Source organism: Dreissena polymorpha, chromosome 3 (assembly GCF_020536995.1).
Source record: "Dreissena polymorpha isolate Duluth1 chromosome 3, UMN_Dpol_1.0, whole genome shotgun sequence".
Lineage (NCBI taxonomy): Eukaryota > Metazoa > Mollusca > Bivalvia > Myida > Dreissenidae > Dreissena > Dreissena polymorpha.
The window spans coordinates 1877182-1898530 of record NC_068357.1 but is presented as its reverse complement, the minus strand read 5'-3'; the positions used below and the strand labels follow the sequence as shown (position 1 = coordinate 1898530).

Here is a 21349-nt window from a genome sequence, read left to right as displayed (position 1 = left end):
CAACTACCGAACTTATCAATTCAAACCATTGAGCGCTTCAATTAACTTAATTATTGTGTATTGGTTTTCTTATAATTGAATTTCAAAAGTTAAATATGCGAATTAAACTTTACATATTAATTCAAATTCTTGGTTAATTGTGTCGACATATTATGTCAATCAATTCTTTATATTTGGACACGTCTTTGTTTGTTGTATTATTAAATCAACACTTAATCTGCATACATTTTTAAATGAATACGCATAGAAACTAGAGGTAAGATTTTTCGATGTATGTTTGTAAGATATTCAATATATCTAACTTTCATTCGTTGAATAGAATATCATGTTCACTTTGAAAAAAAAAATCTTAACTGTACATCGACACTATACTAGTCATGTAAAATTACTTTTCTTTTTCTTTTGTTTGCTTGGTATTGTATAAAATAGGTGATCATTTAAAATACATTCTGCTTTATAACAATAATTTGAATCACGCACCCATCACACATAGTCAATATATTAAAGCCTGCGGTACACGTTTACTCACGTAATCTTCTTTTGACAGATAGTTAAATTTTGTTATACATCGTGTATATGGAAATAATTTATCACGAAGTAGCTGTCTCTGTTATATCGACGGTGATTGAAATTTGTTACATTTTTTTCTTGCACAAAATATGCATACTTTAATTGCATCATTATTGATTTATCACTTCTTTCTGAACTTGTCACTGATTAGTGGGAGGTGTGTATATATTTATATAAACATCAAGTGTTTGTACAATAGCAATCACTCATAGCGGACGGTACTAGTGCACGTTTCGAACAACGAGCATAATAGCTCCTATCACTTCCCAGTATGTTCATTTTGTATTTCTCTGAATGTGGGTGGTGTAATGTGAGATTCGTGTAAGCAACCTTATTGTCCTCAAACACGCTTAATATTTCACGTTATTCCAGTCTTTTTCTCTGCCTGGTCGACTAAATTCCATTGCAAAATTCATTGTTTACTGTAAGATTATTTGCGGAGATGGAACATACTGGTTTGCAAAACAAACACCAGGAGTCAAAATGTTCGGCATTATTGCAGACGAATGATGACCTATTAATAGGTTTCACTGGTAGTACCCTTGGTAATGTTTTATGATACGAGATTATAAACTTTTACTTGTAATGTCTGATATTAAAGTAAATGTAACATTATTTTATCTAACCTCTTTATCAAAGTAAGTGAAACTTCTATGCAAAATTCCAAAAGGCTTGCAAAATATGTCACATGCGTGTATGGTCCAGGAGAAAGTTAATATAGTCGCCTAAATGTGTTTGATGTAAATATAAAGGTATTGTCAAGGCGCCAATTTAAGCACAAATGGATGCTGACACTCTTACTACCCATAACACTATGAATGTAAAGATGTTAGAGAAAAATGTCACACAACGGTCACTTGCTACTGATATATTATGGTATAAGAGAAATAACTTCCAACCCTTGACAGAATCATTTTATATGATTAAATAAAATTTATCATATTATATAATTTATATATGTATTTATAATCGCCTTCAACTTAAAAATATTGACATAATACGAACATTGTATACGATTTGTAACTGCTACAATTGAATTACAATCATGTGCCAAACTATCGCACTAACATTTAAATCTCACATCACATTGTATTTAAAAATATGTATATAATACTATTTATAGTCAAAAATTGATTTTCCTTTTAATTACAGAGGCATGTGGGCTTGACAAAGAATCGGTCATACTCGACCGCAGTAACACAATAGTATTCAACACAGAGGCAGTTGTGCATGAACTGTCAGCTCAGACACTTAGCCGGAAACAAGAAATAGAATTAGCCACAAGGTACGACAGTTACACTCAAATATCCAACCCAGAGGCAGGTGTGCATGAACTGTAAGCTCAGACACTTTGCGGGAAACAAGACATATAATCGGCCACAATGTCAGGAATTGACACTATAATATCCAACACAGAGGCAGGTGTACATGAAATGTCAGCTCAGGCACTTAGCGGGAAACAAGACATAGGATCGGCCACAATGGAAGGCAGTGACACTATTATATCCCACACAGAGGCAGGTGTGCATGAACTGTCCGCTAAGACACTTAGCGGGAAACAAGACATAGAATCGGCTACAATGTACGGCAGTAACACTCAAATATCCAACACAGAGGCAGGTGTGCATGAACTGTTAGCTCAGACACTTGGCGTGAAACAAGACATAGAATCGGCCACAATGGCAGGAATCGACAATATAATATCCAACACAGAGGCAGGTGTACATGAAATGTCAGCTCAGGCAATTAGCGGGAAACAAGACATAGAATCGGCCACAATGGAAGGAAGTGACACTATAATATCCAACACAGAGGCAGGTGTGCATGAACTGTCGGCTCACACACTTAGCGGGAAACAAGACATAGAAATGGCCATAATGGAAGGAAGTGACACTATAATATCCAACACAGAGGCAGGTGTACATGAAATGTCATCTCAGGCACTTAGCGGGAAACAAGACATAGAATCGGCCACAATGGAAGGAAGTGACACAATAATATCCAACACAGAGGCAGGTGTTCATGAACTGTCCGCTCAGGCACTAAGCGGGAAACAACACATAGAATCGGCCACAATGTTAGGATGTAACACTATAATATCCAACACAGAGGCAGGTATGCATGAACTGTCAGCTCAGACACTTGGCGGGAAACAAGACATAGAATCGGCCACAATGGAAGGAATTGACACTATAATATCCAACACAGAGGCAGGTGTTCATGAACTGTCCGCTCAGGCACTTAGCGGGAAACAAGACATAGAATTGGCCACAATGGAAAGAATTGACACTATAATATCCAACACAGAGGCAGGTGTTTATGAACTGTCCGCTCAGGCACTTAGCGGGAAACAAGACATAGAATCGGCCACAATGGAAGGAATGGACACTATAATATCCAACACAGAGGCAGGTGTTCATGAACTGTCCGCTCAGGCACTTAGCGGGAAAAAACACATAGAATCGGCCACAATGTTAGGATCTTACACTATAATATCCAACACAGAGGCAGGTGTGCATGAACTGTCAGCTCAGACACTTAGCGGGAAACAAGAAATAGAATCGGCCACAATGGAAGGAAGTGACACTATTATATCCCACACAGAGGCAGGTGTGCATGAACTGTCAGCTCAGACACTTAGCGGGAAACAAGACATAGAATCGGCCACAATGGAAGGAAGTGACACTATAATATCTAACACAGAGGCAGGTGTGCATGAACTGTCCGCTCAGGCACTTATCGGGAAACAAGAAATAGAATCGGCCACAATGGAAGGAAGTGACACTATTATATCCCACACAGAGGCAGGTGTGCATGAACTGAACACACGGAAAGATGACATACTATCGGAGTTAAATGCCGCAAAAGAGGACATTGTGGCTCAAGCAAAAAGAGAAGACAGAGATGTCAAGACAAATGGTGATGAAGTGAACTATTCGAAACGGAAAGGTAAGCATGCGAACATAATCGTTACTGTTAACAGTAGGAACACATGCTTGGAATATCTGGAAACATATTGAGCAAAGTGCTATTTAACTGCAATTTTAAACATAATGTATTAATTTTAAAAACTTACCACAATTGTGTCCAATAAAAATAGTGCATTTTTCGTCATTCTTAACTTCTTTATAATTGCCTTTAAACAAACGTTAAACCGTTAGAACTTGTTATACCCTAATGTAGACTAATGTATCGTTTCCGGGTTTAATTCAAAATATCACTATATTGATTCACATGAACTCCGAGAAAATCACGCATTTTTTTATTCATGACATTGTAACTGCTAACTAGCTTATCTTAGTCGTCTTCTATTAGTCTGACGCCCTCTCATGAAAAAATTGCAATAAACGACATAATTGGGACAATGAATTTAAAATGACAAGAAATTACATGTAATGTTTAAAAGTCGAACAAAATCCTGGCGCAGAGGCCAATCACTTAAAAATTTGCTTTTTTTGGATTTATACCTGTAAAGTCAATTACACAATGCGTTGTACAGACCAGTTGTACCATATTTGGATATCCATGGTTTGCAACAGTCATATTTGTAAAAAAATATCGTAGAAATTCAGCCATGTACGCAGCACTGTTGTAAATACCGATTGTTGTTAATTAAGAACTCTATTGTATTGAACACATACTGAAATATTAAATAAGTATTAATTTATAATTTCCTTCTGAACTTGTCATAGATAAATCGCAGTTATCGGGTGTGTATTTATTCAAGACATCATATGCGTGTACAATAGCAATCAGTCATAGCGGACGGTACTACTGTTACTGCACGTTTCGAACATCGAGCTTAAGGACAGTTTTAATGCAAATTTTGCCCCACCTAGAATCTGATCTGTGTTTGATAGAAAATAACATAAAAATTATGGATCACCGATGTTGTTCATTTTTTATTCGCTCTTGAACAACAAGCATATTTCAGCATAAGAACAATTCACCAAAAAGGTAATGACATAAAAACTTGAATAAATTAATGAGAAAAGTATTCAAAACAACCTCTGTTTATCACAAAACATGTAATACTGATTAAATGTGACTGCAGTTAAAAAAATAATGTGAATCGATTGATTCATGTTTTTCATCAATGTTTAAACATAAACAAAAACAACAGAATTTCACATATGAAAATAAACAAAATGCATCAAAGTCATTGTTATTTGTATATGCCTTCCTGCACCTAGATTTTTTCCAAATTTGCCTAAATATTAAATGAGTTATAACTTAAAACAAATATAAAAAGAAAACAATAGGTCACCGAGGTCGTTTCTTCACAAAAGCGGTTTAATTGCATGTGTTAAAATACAATTTAAAAACACAGTGAAAACCATGTACATGGTAAAGGTCAAAACACATACTTGTACATATATTGCTGTTTTCCAATTCAAAAGTAGATTTTAATGTAAATGAAAACACAAGTTATTTGAAACAAGATCAGTAAAAGTAGGTAAATTCAGCATGCAACTAAAAAAGAGGTAAACAAAACATTCAAGGGAAATATCGACGGTATAATTTGTAATTCTTGACATGACTTGGTCAATGTTTTTTTATGTATGCCAATGCAAAAGTAGATTTTAATTTAAGTGAAAACACAAATTATGTCTAGCAAGATCAAACAAATAAAAGTTTATATTGAACCAAACAAAAAGGTAGTTGAATTTAAAGGGGCATACCACATTGTCTTTTAAATTCTAGATATGACTTTACCATTTAATTGTTGTATGCAAATGTAGATTTGAATATAATGAAAATACAAATTATAAATGATTTTAAATTATATCGACGTCATTACATTATGTTAATTAAGTATTCAATTAAATACAATACGTATACAATACACTTAAAGGGGCATATCAACGGTATTAATGGTGATTCTTGGTATGACTTTACCAATTCACGGCATATCATTTGTATGAATTAATGTGTATTAACGCCGTACCATATTATTGGAAGTATTAGGGAAATATATATTAATTTTTTTATCTTCAGAGTTTGTGTACGATGAAAATCTAATCTAACTATTGCATTTTTATGAAAACGTTAAATACCTTGCCGCATATAGATTTCATGCCAATTTAATCAAATGGCTCGTGGGCTAACTGACGTACGGTCGAACAAAGCCAATTCTATATCCCTCCGCCTTTAGAGGGGGATATTGACTAAGTCACCAGGCTCTTTTGTTCACAATAACAATTCAAAATACAACTCGCAGTCAAACAATAAATACTAAGTTCCAACACATCACGAATGAAAATGAACTTAATAAATAAATATCCGATCCTGTTTGCTCAATATAATGCGGGTTATTGTTCTGTCAAATGTTAGAAGAATATATCTTATTGAGAATCGAGAATCGATTACATTCTTGTATTTTGAAGGCTGTTGATTTCCCGTTCCAGAATACGGGCCCTATTAAATTCCCCAATGCTACACGTGATCCCATGTCTTGTCTTAAGAATTTCAACGTGTCACAAAAATAAAAAAAGGATTCCACTATATTTAGTTAGAAAGATTAAGATTGCATTGCATTCGTGTAATATGACGTTATGTGTGTAGTATAAATGGGTTGCAGGTGCGGTACCGGCGCACGCTCAGATACTTTGCTTAACGATTGACCAGCCTTTAAATGTCTTAGTGTACACCAATGTGTTTTCTTAAATCATTTGCTAACCAAAAAAAACCACAATGTTATTTTTTTCCAATCATATTGGTCAGAGAAAAATAAATTAAGCGCAAAGTATGCATGTATTATATACACGTGCGGCAAGATGCACCACCGCACATGGTTAAAAGGTATCAGAGCGTCGTGGATGAATAATTTTAATTCATCAGATATTCTATGTAGTAAATTTTCTCACACAACACTACATAAAAGTTGATAACTTAAGCCGTTGTTTGAGAAATTAAAATTTTCCGATTTGTTTTTTTTAAGCATAAAATGAAACTTGCATAACAATTTTGATTATATTCTTTATATAAAACATATATACTTTGATGGCATGTTTTAAATTTATGATGATTCAATTACAAATTGCTTAATTTGAAGGAAAGCTATCCGTCTTAAACAAGTCGTTCTTGCGACACAAATATGTTCAGTTATAAGGAAGTATTGACTGTTTCCGTAATGAGATTCTTGATTGTTGTTACAAAAACGCGAAGAAAAAGGATTTTTAATTGTCGCAGGAATGAGTGTCGATTCTAACTGTGTTATTTAGGGGCTGCACATTGTTTATCATTTTTTTAAACTTAATAGTACTTATTTCTTGTCATCATTCCCTTATTGAATATGCATCCCGTTTTTATTCGAATATCCGAAAAAACATACACTTATTGCGCAACCGGTGTTACAGTCAAAACAAATTTGCGTAAAACGAAACTACCGCGTACGTCATTAATATCTACTCAGTTCTCAGTGTGTTCGGTGTGAGCTATTACGGATGTGTTTTAATGTCAGATTCGTGTTAGAAACGTTCTTACTTCATGTTTTTAGATATGAACAAAAACCACCCACAAGCTTAATATTTCACGTGACTACAGGTCGTTTTTTACACTTAGACCGAATGCCACTGTGAAATTCAATCCGGACATGGATCATAATGATTTGCAAACAAACAAATGTATTGGCGCAATGCCATTGTTAGGCATGATTTCACGATGATGACCTCTTGTCAGGTTAAACTGGTCTTATTATTGAAATTGTTTTATGATACGAGATTATGCACATCGACATATAATACCCAATTTAAATGTTCATGTAACATTGTGGTATATAACCTTTTTACGAAGTTAAAAGGTTTTTTGTAAAAACAATCTAAAAGGCTTACAAAATATACCGCATGCGCGTATGATCACTGAAGGAGGACATTATATAGTCGCATACTTTGTTGCATGTTTATATAAAGATATTGTCAAGGAATCAAGGTAGAATGATTTAAGAGAGTGTTGGCTTTTTATAAGAAATAAGTAGGAGAAATAAGCAATTTTAAAAGCATTAGTTGGGTTACGTCGGCTTGTCATAAATAAATAACCATAATTCACGGAATCATAATATGAAGTTCCGGTAAGAAGTGGGCATGTAATATTCGGTCTGATGGTCGTGGAAACGAGATAATCAATCATAAAAAACTCTATCAATAAAAATACCCACAATGACATATCTATACAATCATTATCGCAAACTTTGCACAAATCTTTTGAAATGAAAGTATTCATGTTTACTCGGAACATCACCGAAGAAAGATATAATCGTATGCTATATATAATTTTGGGGTAATTTAATAAGAGGTTAAATTATCAGATCTTTTCTTAAAAGTTTACGAGGCGCTTAATCGAAAACTGATTGGTCCATTCAAAGTGTAACGGTAAATCATGCTGTACACTGACCTATCATATCACAAATTCGTGCGACTGGAATAATACATTAGTACACGCGATTTTGAAATAAATTGTTGATATTAATTTTCCGTAAGAACTCTGCACAGTTTGTTCCAAAAAGGTTTTATTGAAATTTTGATAATTTGTATTCTTTTGGAAATGCCTAGGAATACTTACCATAACTATGTGTTATTTCCGCGACGTTGACTTTTGCGAACGGTCCGAGAATCAACAAATGAGAAATGTTTATCCTCTCTAAATTGTGTCGTAGATTTTGTGCTATGCTGCACTTAAATGATATTTTTCCCCTCCGTCCGATTTTTAATCGAACTATATATTTCCCTAATGCAGTTAATACATTCAGTCTTGAAAACAATGTGTTAGCCTATCTTTCCGTCGGTTCGGTACTACGTTTCCGCGCGAAATCACGAGAGCTAATACCCACGTTGAGCCTTGCTGTATTTCTATAGTGTGTGTGTGTGTGTGTGTGTGTGTGTGTGTGTGTGTGTGTGTGTGTGTGTGTGTGTGTGTGTGTGTGTGTGTGTGTGTGTGTGTGTGTGTGTGTGTGTGTGTGTGTGTGTGTGTGTGTGTGTGTGTGCCATACGTCTTATCAGTCAGATTGTTTTGTGATAGTTATTGTCATTTGCTTTTTTCACAGGATTACAACAATAAACTTAATTTGTATTTTTTAAATAAAGTTACAATTGCGTATTGTCAGATCCACACGGTGTGACGGTGTTTTATGGAAATAAATGTTATATTGCATGCTCATATGAGTATGTCTTAGTAAGATGTTGAAATACAATGGTGTTTTATCCAGGAGATTTTAGAAATAGGTTGACAAAACATGTTTCCTCATCGAAGCTTTCATTGTTGAACAACTAATATAATAATCGAAATTAAATGTTAAAGAAAGAAAAAAATGTTATTTAAATAATCATAACAATCGCATTATAAAAAAAAATCCCCCAAAAAATAAAACAATATACAGGGGAATATGAACAGTTGTTATTTATTACAATTTACCATCGTTGATGGGCGGTTGATGGGCGATACATGTTGGGGGAAATCATAAGGTCGCTTTGAATGTTTTATGTAATATGGCAATTTCATACTTATGGTTACAATATACTAAATCTTTTTGGAGTGCAGGCTATACTCTCTTAAAACATGAACATCATTTATTTAAACACGGTTCTCTGTAGAGTCACTTGCCATGACTTTATTTTAGTATATTTCTGTGTGCATGTGGCAGGGAAAACATTGTTGTTTACTAGAAATTCACTCTTTAATCTGAAGATTGGAGACTAAATAAGACTTTGACAGATGGCGGGAAACCCTCATGAACTGGATAGTGTCCGGTAAATAGATGGCCGTAAAACAGTGACTTTTGATTCGTGGCGAGTTCTTTCTTACATGTCGCGTGACCTATCTTTTTTATTCTTTAAATCAATTGGGCTTGGAATGCTCTTTAAGAAAAGGTATGGTTATGGGGGTCTCTATGCGCAAAAGTTTGACTTTATTTTTTGTTGAAGTTATTGCTTTCACATTGAATTTGTGTAGGAAATCTTTTACTATATTGTGACCTTATATTAAGGACTGCCCCTTTTAAACCGGTTTGAGCTTCTTATATAGGAATGGGGATTCTGGAACTGTATTATGGAATGCTTACAATCATATTCATTATGAAAATAACAATGCTGGTAATAACTGAGCGTTACATCGGTTAGGCTTCTACTCAAATCTGAACTGTATAATCAATATTCTACCACGGCACGTAGCTTGTTTTCTGTATACACAGAAGGAAAAGTACCGTGGGTTATTACCCCTATATACCAACGGAGATAAGTATGACGTCACTTTGATTGTCCGCGCACTGTTTATGAATGAAGACGACGTCATTTGATTGTCATTGTTGTGGTGACGTCACGTTTTCGCGGAAAAGTGGAGTACATTCGGTTAATATAATTCTCATATATAACCTTTAAATCGCGGAAAACTTATGAATGAAATCGTGTTAGAATCGAAATAATCGACGGGTAACCGTTGGTTATTGCGGTAATAACCTACGGCATGTCGTGCCGATGCTTGTTATCAAACCACTCGGGCTACGCCCTCTTGGTTTAATTCCTACGCATCGGAACTCCATACCGTTGGTTATTACCGCAATAACCAACGGTTAACTGTCGATTATTTCTTAAATAAATTAGATATCAACTGTAGGCACCCATAAGGATCAGTATTTTTGAGACCGTGGTAAGGCCTTAATAATCAACACACACCATGTGATTTAAAAAATGAAGGAATCGATGTGCCAATATGTATACAACCAAACAACATAGGTCGTTGAAAATCGCATAACATGAACGTACATTTAAAGGTTAAAATTGCTGCGTAATATAAGAATATATACAGATTATCCATAATACAGCACAAACAACTAGTATTTTGAAGAAGTAATTGCCTATGTTCCCTATAATATATAAAGTCATACAAATATCCTTACGTCATGTATATCGAATAGATACAATAATATTTCAACGATGATTTACATACCGAATTCTGCCACTCGTTGTATTATTAATTGTGGAATAGTTTTTAATCAATGCGTTTGTTTGTTTTCAGAAATGCTATTAGATATGATGATTGAACATTACGACAACACACTTAGTACCATCACAACCTCGCCATTGCAGGACGGTATTCACGCTAGGGTAGATGATATTTACATGCCACCAAAATTACAGTTGATGGAAAAAGTCAAGGGGGCCTTCAAGAAAACTGATACAACGATTACGAAATACAGCAACGTTCTTTTAAAGGATGGTAAATACAACCGAAAAATGTTCATACAAGGCGAGGCAGGGTCTGGCAAATCCACGTTTCTCGCCATATTAGTTAGAGACTGGTGTTGTATAACTAGTAAAGCATCAGGTAAACAGTTCCAGACGGACGAAACTTACACTGCCGATGCTAATGCACGATTGAGACCCTCTCATGTCTTTGAAGATTTAGAGACCCTGAAAGTGTACACGTTCGTTTTCCATGTCACTCTAAGGGATTCAGTCAACGAGTTAAACATTTTAGAGATGCTTAAAAAACAAATAATTGACTCAATTTACGGCGATAAGGATATACGCAAAAATGCATACCGACTACTGAATGAGATCATGGAACGTGAACGCTGCTTGGTATTACTGGATGGTCTAGATGAGTGGACCTGCAACAAAGGTAAAAGCCTACCGATATTGGCTGTATCTCACAGTCACTGTGATGTGTTGATTACAACTCGACCTTGGAAATTGACAGAAGCGATGATACCTGACGCGAAGATTGACATACTGCTTCAACTGGAAGGGGTTAACGAGCCTTTTGAGGTGAGCAGAAGACTGCTGGGCTGTATGGATGATTGTAAAGATAACATGATGTTGGACAAAAAACAATCAGAATTTAAGTCATTCATAATGAAAAATCACTTGGAAAAGTTTCTGATTTCACCAATGCTATTGCAATTGATAGTGCGCTCATGGTTTGAAGGGACTGAAATGAACAGCTGCATGTGTGAAATATACAGTCTCTTCCTGGAAAGTCTTCTTAAGAAGGCAAACAAGAAAAAAATAAAATTTAAATCGCCACCCGTCCAATGCTTCAAAGACACTGAACACATACGGCCAAATATTGAAAACGTGGATCGTCTTGCTAAAGCGGCATTCCATTTGCTGTTTTCAAATACAAGAGAAAGTTCACTAGTGTTTAGCGATACAGATTTGGAGGAATTTGGATTAGATGAAGAAGAACGAAAGTTTGCATTCGAATCCGGTATTTTATCGGCAACTCGAAAGCCGTCTACAAAGCGATCATCTTCTTCATTTTCCTTCATCCACAAGAGCATACAGGAATTCCTCACTGCTTATTATATCGCCTGCAATACCCATCTGATTGATGACATCATTTCCGGTTATCTCAACCGTTACAAGGATGCATATATGGATATTTCACAGGTGTTTATATTCCTTTGTGGACTGGAAATATCATCTGCTAATAAACTATCCAGCATGATGAATGAACGCAATGTTGATTCGTTTAGCATGAAGAATGAACGCGATTGGTATCAGTCTAATTGTAAGTTTTCAAGCATCATACTATCAGGATACAGAGAAAGTGTAGCGAATAAACATTATGACAGTAACCTCAGACTCAGTCACTTTGATTTCACCATACCGGTCACCGAAATAGGAGACGTCCACAACATCTGGCTAAAAAACATGTCAAATATTCTGTCATTGGATCTAACGATAGAGCGTGATGATGATGATGACGATGATGATGATGATGATGATGATGATGATGATGATGATGATGATGATGATGATGATGATGATGATGATGATGATGATGATGATGATGTAGAGAGTCAGAGTTCCTATGAACGAGGCGAGTCTGCATCCCATTATGAGTTTGACTTGTCATCGTGTAGCAAGCTGGAAACGTTAAAACTACGGGGCAAAAACATGTGGCTAAAAGGTAAGTAAACAATAACATATTTGTTTCACACGCGCTTTCGTTTTGTACGGTCCGTAATGAAAGTATCACAGTCTGATCAAATGTATTATGATTAAAATGGATCAGCTCATTGAATACTATTCTATACAGTAAAAAGACGAAAGAGGTATCAAACATATACATAACATGATTTTTAGCTCGGCTGTTTTCGGAGGAAATCCGAGGTATTGTCATAGCCTGCTCGTCGTCCTGATAAAACCTTTACATTGGCTCTTAAATCAAAGTGCTTCCACCTACAACTTTGAAACTTCATATGTACATGCACCTTGATGAGTTCTTCACGCCACACCCATTTTTGGGCACTACAACTTTTAAACTTCATATGTAGATGCACCTCGATGAGCTCTACAGCCCCACCAATTTTTGGGTCACTAGGTCAAAGGTCAAGGTCACTGTGACCTCTAATATAAAACTTTAACTATGCCTCTAACATCATAGTGCTTCCACCTAAAACTTTGAAACGTCATGTGTACATTCACCTTTATTAGCCAGGCTGTTTTAGGAGAAACCCCGAGGTATTGTCTTATCCTGCTCGCCCGTCCGACGTCCGCCGGCGATGTGCTAAAACCTTTACATTGGCTCTAAAATCAAAGTGCTTCCGCCTACAACTTTGAAACTTCATATGTAGATGCACCTTGATGAGTTCTACACGCCACACCCATTTTGTTTCACTAGGTCAAAGGTCAAGGTCACTGTGACCTCTAAAAAAACAAATTCTGACAAGCTTTCGCAGCCGAGCGTGGCACCCGTTATGCGGTGCTCTTGTTATTATTCAATACAGCGACTTATCGCACAACTTCAGATTAAACATTTATGTGAACGAGCCGTTCTCCATGATAATTGCGCTGTTCGCGGAAAAAAACGATTCCGTGCACGTAGCAAATTAATGTTTGCCTCAAAAGCTCCTGCTCCTTCTCTATAAATGTCTAGAACAGAGTTAAACACACTTACTATTATACTGTTTCGCATTATATGTATCGCCTTAAACTGTGTACAGTATCACAGTTTGCACTTGAACATACATCCTCTTAAAATGCAAAAAAAAAATAATCATATAATACAATTTTAATTTACGGGTTTGATATTCCGTTTAAGTTGTTAATATTGTGTATGGTTTTGAAAGGAAATCAATTTCACTAATTGTTGTCAACCATGTAGCAATTTCAAACAACATTTATTCGCAAAAGATAAATTGTGCATGCTAGTTGTGTTTTAAAATGCTTGGAATATACACTACATATATTATAGAGAAGACATAAGTTTGTATGCGGAACTTGTCTTACAAATAAAATAGTTAGACATTTCTTCTTAAAAATCAACACTTAAATTGAGTCATGCACATACCTCTGAACACAGACTCTTGCGCCGGAAGTAAAATATAGTTGCTTTACCCGTCAGCGAAAATTGCTAATGAATGGATCGCAAGTAGTTCGGACACCTATTGGATGGTTTTCTACATTTATATACAGGTATACTATTGTGTAACAGTTCTCGTCTGTTTGCATGTTCCTGGTAATGGGTTAATGATCTTTTTTCGGATATTTGGCTAACGACGGCGGGCGTAGTATTTTATCGTGTCCGTATAGTATATAAATGAAATAGCATACGCCATATGATACGCTTTGAGTGTATTCAAAATGCTCTTCTTATTCCACTGACAATTACATAAACAGTGCGGTATCTGAAATGCAAGTGTGTATTCAAGGCTGATATTCACAATTTACGCTATTAAAAAACGAAAAGCTATGAAATGGAACTCTTGTCAAACGATGTTTGAATAATCTTTCTTTTTAAATAAATAATATTTTCTTTAGTGTTGTTCATCGGTAAATAAATAATATTAGTTTAATTTGAAGAGTTAATACCTGGAATGCAATGCAGTATGCCGATCGATATTTAAATAGTCGTTCTGTTTGAACAATACTATTCAATAAAGGGTTGTTTATCAGTCGATTAAGAACGATTTAGAATTCTGACGCGTAGGAATTGAACAACAATTGCGTTCATTAAATGTGTTTGGTAGTCAGAATCAAATGATTTTTTTTCATATATAACGACACTGGAATGCTGTAAAAATATGTGTTCATTGTAAATAAAAAAATATATTGTATTAATGTATGCCCAGGCTCGTTTCTACTTTCTGCGTTATGTAAAAATTATATACACGATAGATTTTTTGGTTTGAACAGTAAGATGCGTATTCTATTTTAAAACAAACAGTAAACGAGTATTGTTTACGATGCGTAAAGATGTGTCATATTTAAAGAAGGATAAAGTAGTACTTATTAATTGTGTGTATGCAATAAACATCAACAAATGTCCACTAAATATTCACGATTCATTCATATGTGGGCGTATTACTAAGGAATAAGGTAACATTTACTTATTATGATCATTTACGTACTGTCGACTCTTGTTGGCTCGAACTCGCTTGGCTCGAATTTAGGGTTAGCTCGAAGTCTCCTCACAGGACCTTTGTATTTTATGTCGCCGTGTCGTAGTGCATATGGAGTCCGTCTAACGACCGGGATGTCTTGGGTTCGATCCACTTAGTGGGAGCGTTCTAGAGATCAAAACAAAGTACTGGTTGTACCCAGGAAACGGACCCGAAAGCTTTTCAATAAGCCTTAGGCTTGCCCTGCATTCTAGCTCAACATAAATACAATTTTACAGACAAAGAGTCATCGGAGCCAATATGTAAATATGAGCAGGTAAATGTTAAGCCATCGGAGCCAAATGTTAATTTAAAATATGCATTTGTAAACATTAACGATAGGTAATATTTGACCGAAGTTGGAACTGCCATTATATAACATGAACAAACATGTGCATGTGTGTAACCGGAACATATTGCTAGAGAAATCTTTTATCTTTAGTGATTCATATTTGTGAGTATAATTTTTTCACAAATCTGTGTTTTACTATATTTTTTGATAATTGGTCGTTTTTCGTCGTCGTTTAATAATACAAAACAAGATCCATATACCGCACGCACCTCGGAGCACAGACTACTATGTACAAGTATTTAAAACAGTGTGTTTCTTGTGAAATGGGTGTTAATGATATTTTTTAACATATAAATTATACAACTGTCGTCAAATTTACATTTTAATACCCAATAATCCAAGATGAGGATGATTATTCTGATTAAAATTATGGTTTCGACGACGATGTTTCGGCTGATGGTGCTGCTGCTGCTGATGATGATAATGATGACGGTGGTATTGGTGTTGTTGGTGATGGTGTTGATGATGATGATGATGGTAATGATGATGATGATGATGATGATGATGATGATGATGATGATGATGATGATGATGATGATGATGATGATGATGATGATGATGATGATGATGATGATGATGATGGTGATGATGATGATGGTGGTGGTGGTGATGATGATTATGATGATGATGATAATGTTGATGATGATGATGATGATGATGATGATGATGATGATGATGATGATGATGATGATGATGATGATGATGATGATGATCATGATGATCATGATGATCATGATGATCATGATGATCATGATGATGATGGAGACGGTGGTGTTGGTGTTGATGATGATGATGATAATGCTGATGATAATGATGTTGATGATGATGATGATGACGACGACGATGATGCTGCTGATGATGATAATGATGAATATGATGGTGATGATGATGATCATGATGATGATGATAATGATTATAATTATGTTGCTGATTATGCTGCTGCTGGTGCTGATGATAATGATGATGATACTGGTGGTGATTACGTTGGTGTTGGTGTTGGTGATGGCCATGATGATGATAATGATGAATATGATGATTATTATGATGAATATGATGATGAGGAAGATCATGATGATGATGGTGATGACAATGATTATAGTTATGTTGCTGAGTATGCTGCTGCTGCTAGTACTGATGATAATGATAATGATGATGACAAAGATGATGGTGTTGATGACGTTGGTGTTGGTGTTGGTGATGGTGATGATGATGATGATGATAATGATGATGATGGTGATGAGGATGATGATGATGATGGTGGTGATGATGATGATGATGATGATGATGATGATGATGATGATGATGATGATGATGATGATGATGATGATGATGATGATGATGATGATGATGATGATGGTGATGACGTAGATGACGGTGGTGTTGGTGTTGAACCAAGCGAAACCATAAATTCACGTATTTATATAAAAACAAGGCGTACGAAGAGTTATCTGGAAAAAAGTCGTTGTTTTAATTCAGTTAACATTTCTTACTAGACAAAACACGATCATTGGGAATCGTGATCTATTCAAAATGATGACATGCAAAATTGTATCGTAACTTCAATGCCAAATAAGGAAATAGTAATGATTTATAGTGATCTATTGAGATGTAAGTTTTATTAGTTAGGTTTCCAATTAATTATTTTATATATCTACTTTCAATGTTGACTTACATTATAACATAGAGGGTATTTGTTGGATTTGGTGGAATACCGATTTTAATTCACAACTAATCATATAAAATGACATTTAAACGAGTGGCGCAGCCAGTCGTGAAAATATAGTTTTTCTATGCTATCCATAAACACTACTATATTTAATGTATTTTAAATGGGAGCTCTCCAGTATATTTTTATAAACATCTATGCAGAGTAGTCCCCCTTTGTAAAGTTTGTCTTTAATTGGGGTCACAATGTGGAAATCAAAGATAACTACCAATAGCTCAGGTAAAACAATGAAAATTATCGGTAATTTTCACTGTTATTTGTATGCCCCCTTTCGAAGAAAAGGGGCATATAGTGATCGGACTGTCCGTCTATCTGTCCGTCCGTCCGTCTGTCCGTCTATCCGTCACACTTTGCGTTAAGGTTTCGAAAAATGCCCATAACTTCTATGTTCCTTGAGATATAACCTTCATATTTAGTATGTATGTGTATATGGACAAGGCCTTTCCATACGCACAAAAATTTTGACCCCAGTGACCTTGACGTTGAACTTAGGGTCCGCGTTTAGGTTTCGAAATCTGTGTTTAGGTTTCGAAAAATGCTCATAACTTCTATGTCCCTTGAGATATAACCTTCATATTTGGTATGCATTTGTATATGGACAAGGCCTTTCCATACGCACAAACAGTTTGAATCCTGTGACCTTGACGTTGAACTTAGGGTCCGCGTTTTGGTTTCGAAATCTGTGTTTAGGTTTCGAAAAAGTTCATAACTTCTATCAAGCGTTTATTGGGGGCATAAGTCATCCTATGGTAGCAGCTCTTGTTTACTGTTTCAAACAGTGAAATATCAGTTTTAATTTACTGATACATGTATTTAAACCATCGGAAAGCATAAAATAAAGTTACCTAAACAGGATTCGATTATGTTCATATTAACAAAAACTTTCATTGAATAAGAAAACAGAGTGACACATATTACTTATGATGGCAGTGAAGATAACTGTGGTAAAACTGTGTTTGGATTGTCTCCCATAGACCATTCACATTATTTCAATTTTACTTGTAACAAATTTATTATTTATTAAAAATGTATAATTTATTATCAACTAATCAAAATCTTAAAAATGGTTCAGTTTTTTTAATGCTGCACGAATCATATGGCAATTTCAATATTTTCATTTATAAATGCATTTATTTATATTATTACATATATAAAAACTTAAAAAGTATGCTCTTTTGAATGTGTAATGGATTCAAGTATTATTTCAGAGTCGGCTTGTTCGTCCAAATCAAAACATCCGGTCTGGATTGTTCTAAACAGTCTAGACCCTCTACCAGCACTACCCTGCATAGAACGGATTGTATTGGACATAGTTACAATTTCCTCTCGAGGTCTACGCAGTCTGCTCAGCTCTTTGCTGACACTCGATCATGAGGTTACGTGTGAGCTGCACCAGTGTAGCATAGCATCAAGTGTACAGGGATCAAATACAAATACAGTAGTTAAAATTATTGTTATAAACAATACATTAGAAATGGTGGTCTGGAAAGGCAGTCGCGGTCTGTGGGAGGCGCTCCATAGTCTCAATACAAAAAGTCTCAGTCTTATTTTTGGGTTAATAAATTGGTGGTTGTGGGTATCGTGGGCACCGTGGGCAACGCCTACATTAGAAATGGAGGAAACTGGAAACAGTCTGTGGGAGGCGCTCCATAGTCTCAATATAAATAGTCTCAGTTTGGGTGGTGAGTTAACATTAGCATGGGAGAAACGTGGTGAGCTGTTGTCCAAGTCACTATCATCGCTTACACAACTGGAAACGCTTACAATTCATTTGCGTACATATTTCGTCATTCAGCCACCTCAATCATTGAAGAATTTAATTATTTACTGTCACACATTGCTTCCATCTCAATTACGTGAACTTATCGACACACTGCGCGCATGTACTCAGACGATTGAGAGTAGGCTTGAATTCGGCTGTGCGAGGTCAACTTATGCCGATGATGATTATTATGAGGAACGCATACAGCAAATCGCACCGGAGGAGTACATTCCCATAGTACAGGAACTGGAGACGCTGGAGAATGTTGCAGTGAATCGATTCCGAATATTAGACCGAATACGTGAAAACCGAGAATTTGAAGAAAATACGGATGTTTCTTGCTGGTCTGTTCGTAGCAATGGTGATATCGATGACGATAAACAAAACGGTGATAACTTTAAAGATAAGCAGCTATATACAGAGTTCCTTGAATGGCTGCATGATGACGTCATACATCGAATATCAATGCGACTTCTGATTACTCCAGCCTCGACATCAGGAGTAAGCAATCAATACGGTTGCAACACATGATTTAACTATTAACAGTTGTGTGTTAATGTCTGGAAAGGTTTGTGAAATAATAATATCTCCCACTTGGAAAGCATACATAGATCGTTATATTTCTATAGAATTTTCTTTTTTTGTCAATGTTATTGTAAACAGATTTTATTGAATACATCTCGTTTTACAATGTTTAACATCTTTGCAACAACTATTTAATGTATGCATTGTTTAAGTTCACGTTTAACCCATTTATGCCTAACGTCTAGAAAAAAAGGCCATGGCAAAATGCGTAGACACAGATGACACACCGCATGATGCGGCGTCTCATCAGGGTCTGCGCTGTTTGCTTAAAGGAATTTCTGTTAGAAATATTCTACATATAGAAATAAATATACTAGACATCACTTATTTTGGAAATAAATTGATCCAATTTAGAACAATGGGAGAGTCCACAAGGCTTAAATGGGTTAATAGCGAGAAATGTATGTACACGTTTCGAACATTCTCTAGATATACATTTAAAGAAAATCAATCCATATATATTGCAAAATAACAAACAATAAGGATACGTGTTTGGTAATAGAAAACACACCTCGTTTCGTGTAAGAAGTCATCATGTAATAATATCTGTTAATTTGAACCGTGTTCACAGTGCTTGTGATTTGTATATTTTATCAGTACCAAGATACATTATTACTATAATGTAACTTTGCTAAATTTAACAAGAAAAAGAAGTTACATACTTTTATTTCTCATACAGCTTTACTTTATTTTAAAACAGAAAAATGTTTCTAAACTATTTCATGTTGATATGTCGCCTAAAATTCACATTTTTATTTTTTATTACGAATTTCATTATAAATATATATATCTATATATAGATATATATATATATAGATATATATATATAGTATAGATTATAAATATATATATATATATATATATATATATATATATATATATATAAATATATATATATATATATATATATATATATATATATATATATATATATATAATATATATATATATATATATATATATATATACTATTTTATCCCACTGTTACAGCGAATTCGGTTGATTTAAGCCCCGTTGATTAAATATCATCTATAATGAAGGAACGTTGGAAATGACGTCAATATTTTGACGAAATGACGTCATAATTCCAGCGAAATTATCCAGTCAAACTAATTTTGTTTCAACAAAAAGATTTTCAAAATAAAAAGTGGGATACATAGAGTAATAGATTAGTGTTGATTATAGATCAGGTTTATCATGCTCGGCACGAAAACGAAAAAGCACTCGCCAAGGCTCGTGCTTTTTGTTTTCTAAGCCTCGCATGATAAACCTGATCTATAATCAACACTAACCTATTATTCTCTATATACTATTGTATATATACACTTTAATGTTTTGTTAGCTATTGTGGACGAAGTGTGATGTGTTAACTCCTTAAATGGGTTTCTATTGAGAAATTACGATCTTAATAGTTTTTTTTTAAGGAATAAAACGTTTGATGAATAAAAACTCATCATAAAAAAAATATAATAAATGTTCAGAAAAGGAAAACGAGTAATAAACGAACGTACAGATTTATTCACTTTCAAATACCATTTTGCTGTCCAGAAAGAAACTGCTTAATGTGCACAAGTCATACTATTTGTTGGGAAAACCAAGTCAATATATCGACACATAGTAACAATGAGCCTTGTTCTGAGAAAACTGGGCTTAATGCATGAGCGTTAAGTGGAATCCCAGATTAGCCTGTGCAGTCCGCACAGGCTAATCAGGGACGACATTTTCCGCCTAAACTTGATTATCGGTAAGGACCTCATTGAAACTAAAAATACCATAAAAACGCGGAAACTGTCGTCCCTGATTAGCCTGTGTATTCAACACAGGCTAATCTAGGACGACACTTTAAGCATATGCATTAAGCCCAGTGTTCTCAGAACGCGGCTCAAATGCTGGTTCTTGAGCAAATACGAATGCACTGTTTGGTATCGGCGTGTACTTTCTCGTAAAAATATCATTAAACTAAACAGCAGTTGA

The 21349-nt window shown here is 35.1% G+C and overlaps 2 protein-coding genes across 2 annotated transcripts in view; both read left to right on the top strand.

Annotated features, from left to right (window-relative positions):
* Nucleotides 1-1910, top strand: part of LOC127875047 (uncharacterized) — a 101908-nt gene extending 99998 nt beyond the window's left edge. The window contains exon 6 of the mRNA XM_052419855.1: nucleotides 1723-1910. Within this exon, the coding sequence (XP_052275815.1) occupies nucleotides 1723-1910 (188 nt within the window). The remainder of the gene's footprint in view (nucleotides 1-1722) is intronic.
* Nucleotides 1911-1952: 42 nt separating this feature from the next.
* LOC127875044 (uncharacterized) lies at nucleotides 1953-19632 on the top strand. Its single transcript, XM_052419845.1, has 6 exons — nucleotides 1953-2487; nucleotides 2587-2784; nucleotides 2884-3081; nucleotides 3181-3519; nucleotides 10579-12477; nucleotides 18237-19632. Exons 1-6 carry the CDS (start codon nucleotides 1953-1955, stop codon nucleotides 19319-19321), a joined length of 4254 nt encoding a protein of 1417 aa, XP_052275805.1. The 3' UTR covers nucleotides 19322-19632.
* Nucleotides 19633-21349: the final 1717 nt, after the last annotated feature.

Bases quoted from the DNA above. Each gene is read 5' to 3' on its own strand.
- LOC127875044 (XM_052419845.1), top strand. From the start codon at position 1,953: ATGTCAGGAATTGACACTATAATATCCAACACAGAGGCAGGTGTACAT. The intron at 2,488-2,586 runs GTGTACATGAAA...ACACAGAGGCAG, and splicing joins AATATCCAACACAGAGGCAG to GTGTTCATGAACTGTCCGCT. The intron at 3,082-3,180 runs GTGTGCATGAAC...ACACAGAGGCAG, and splicing joins AATATCCAACACAGAGGCAG to GTGTGCATGAACTGTCAGCT.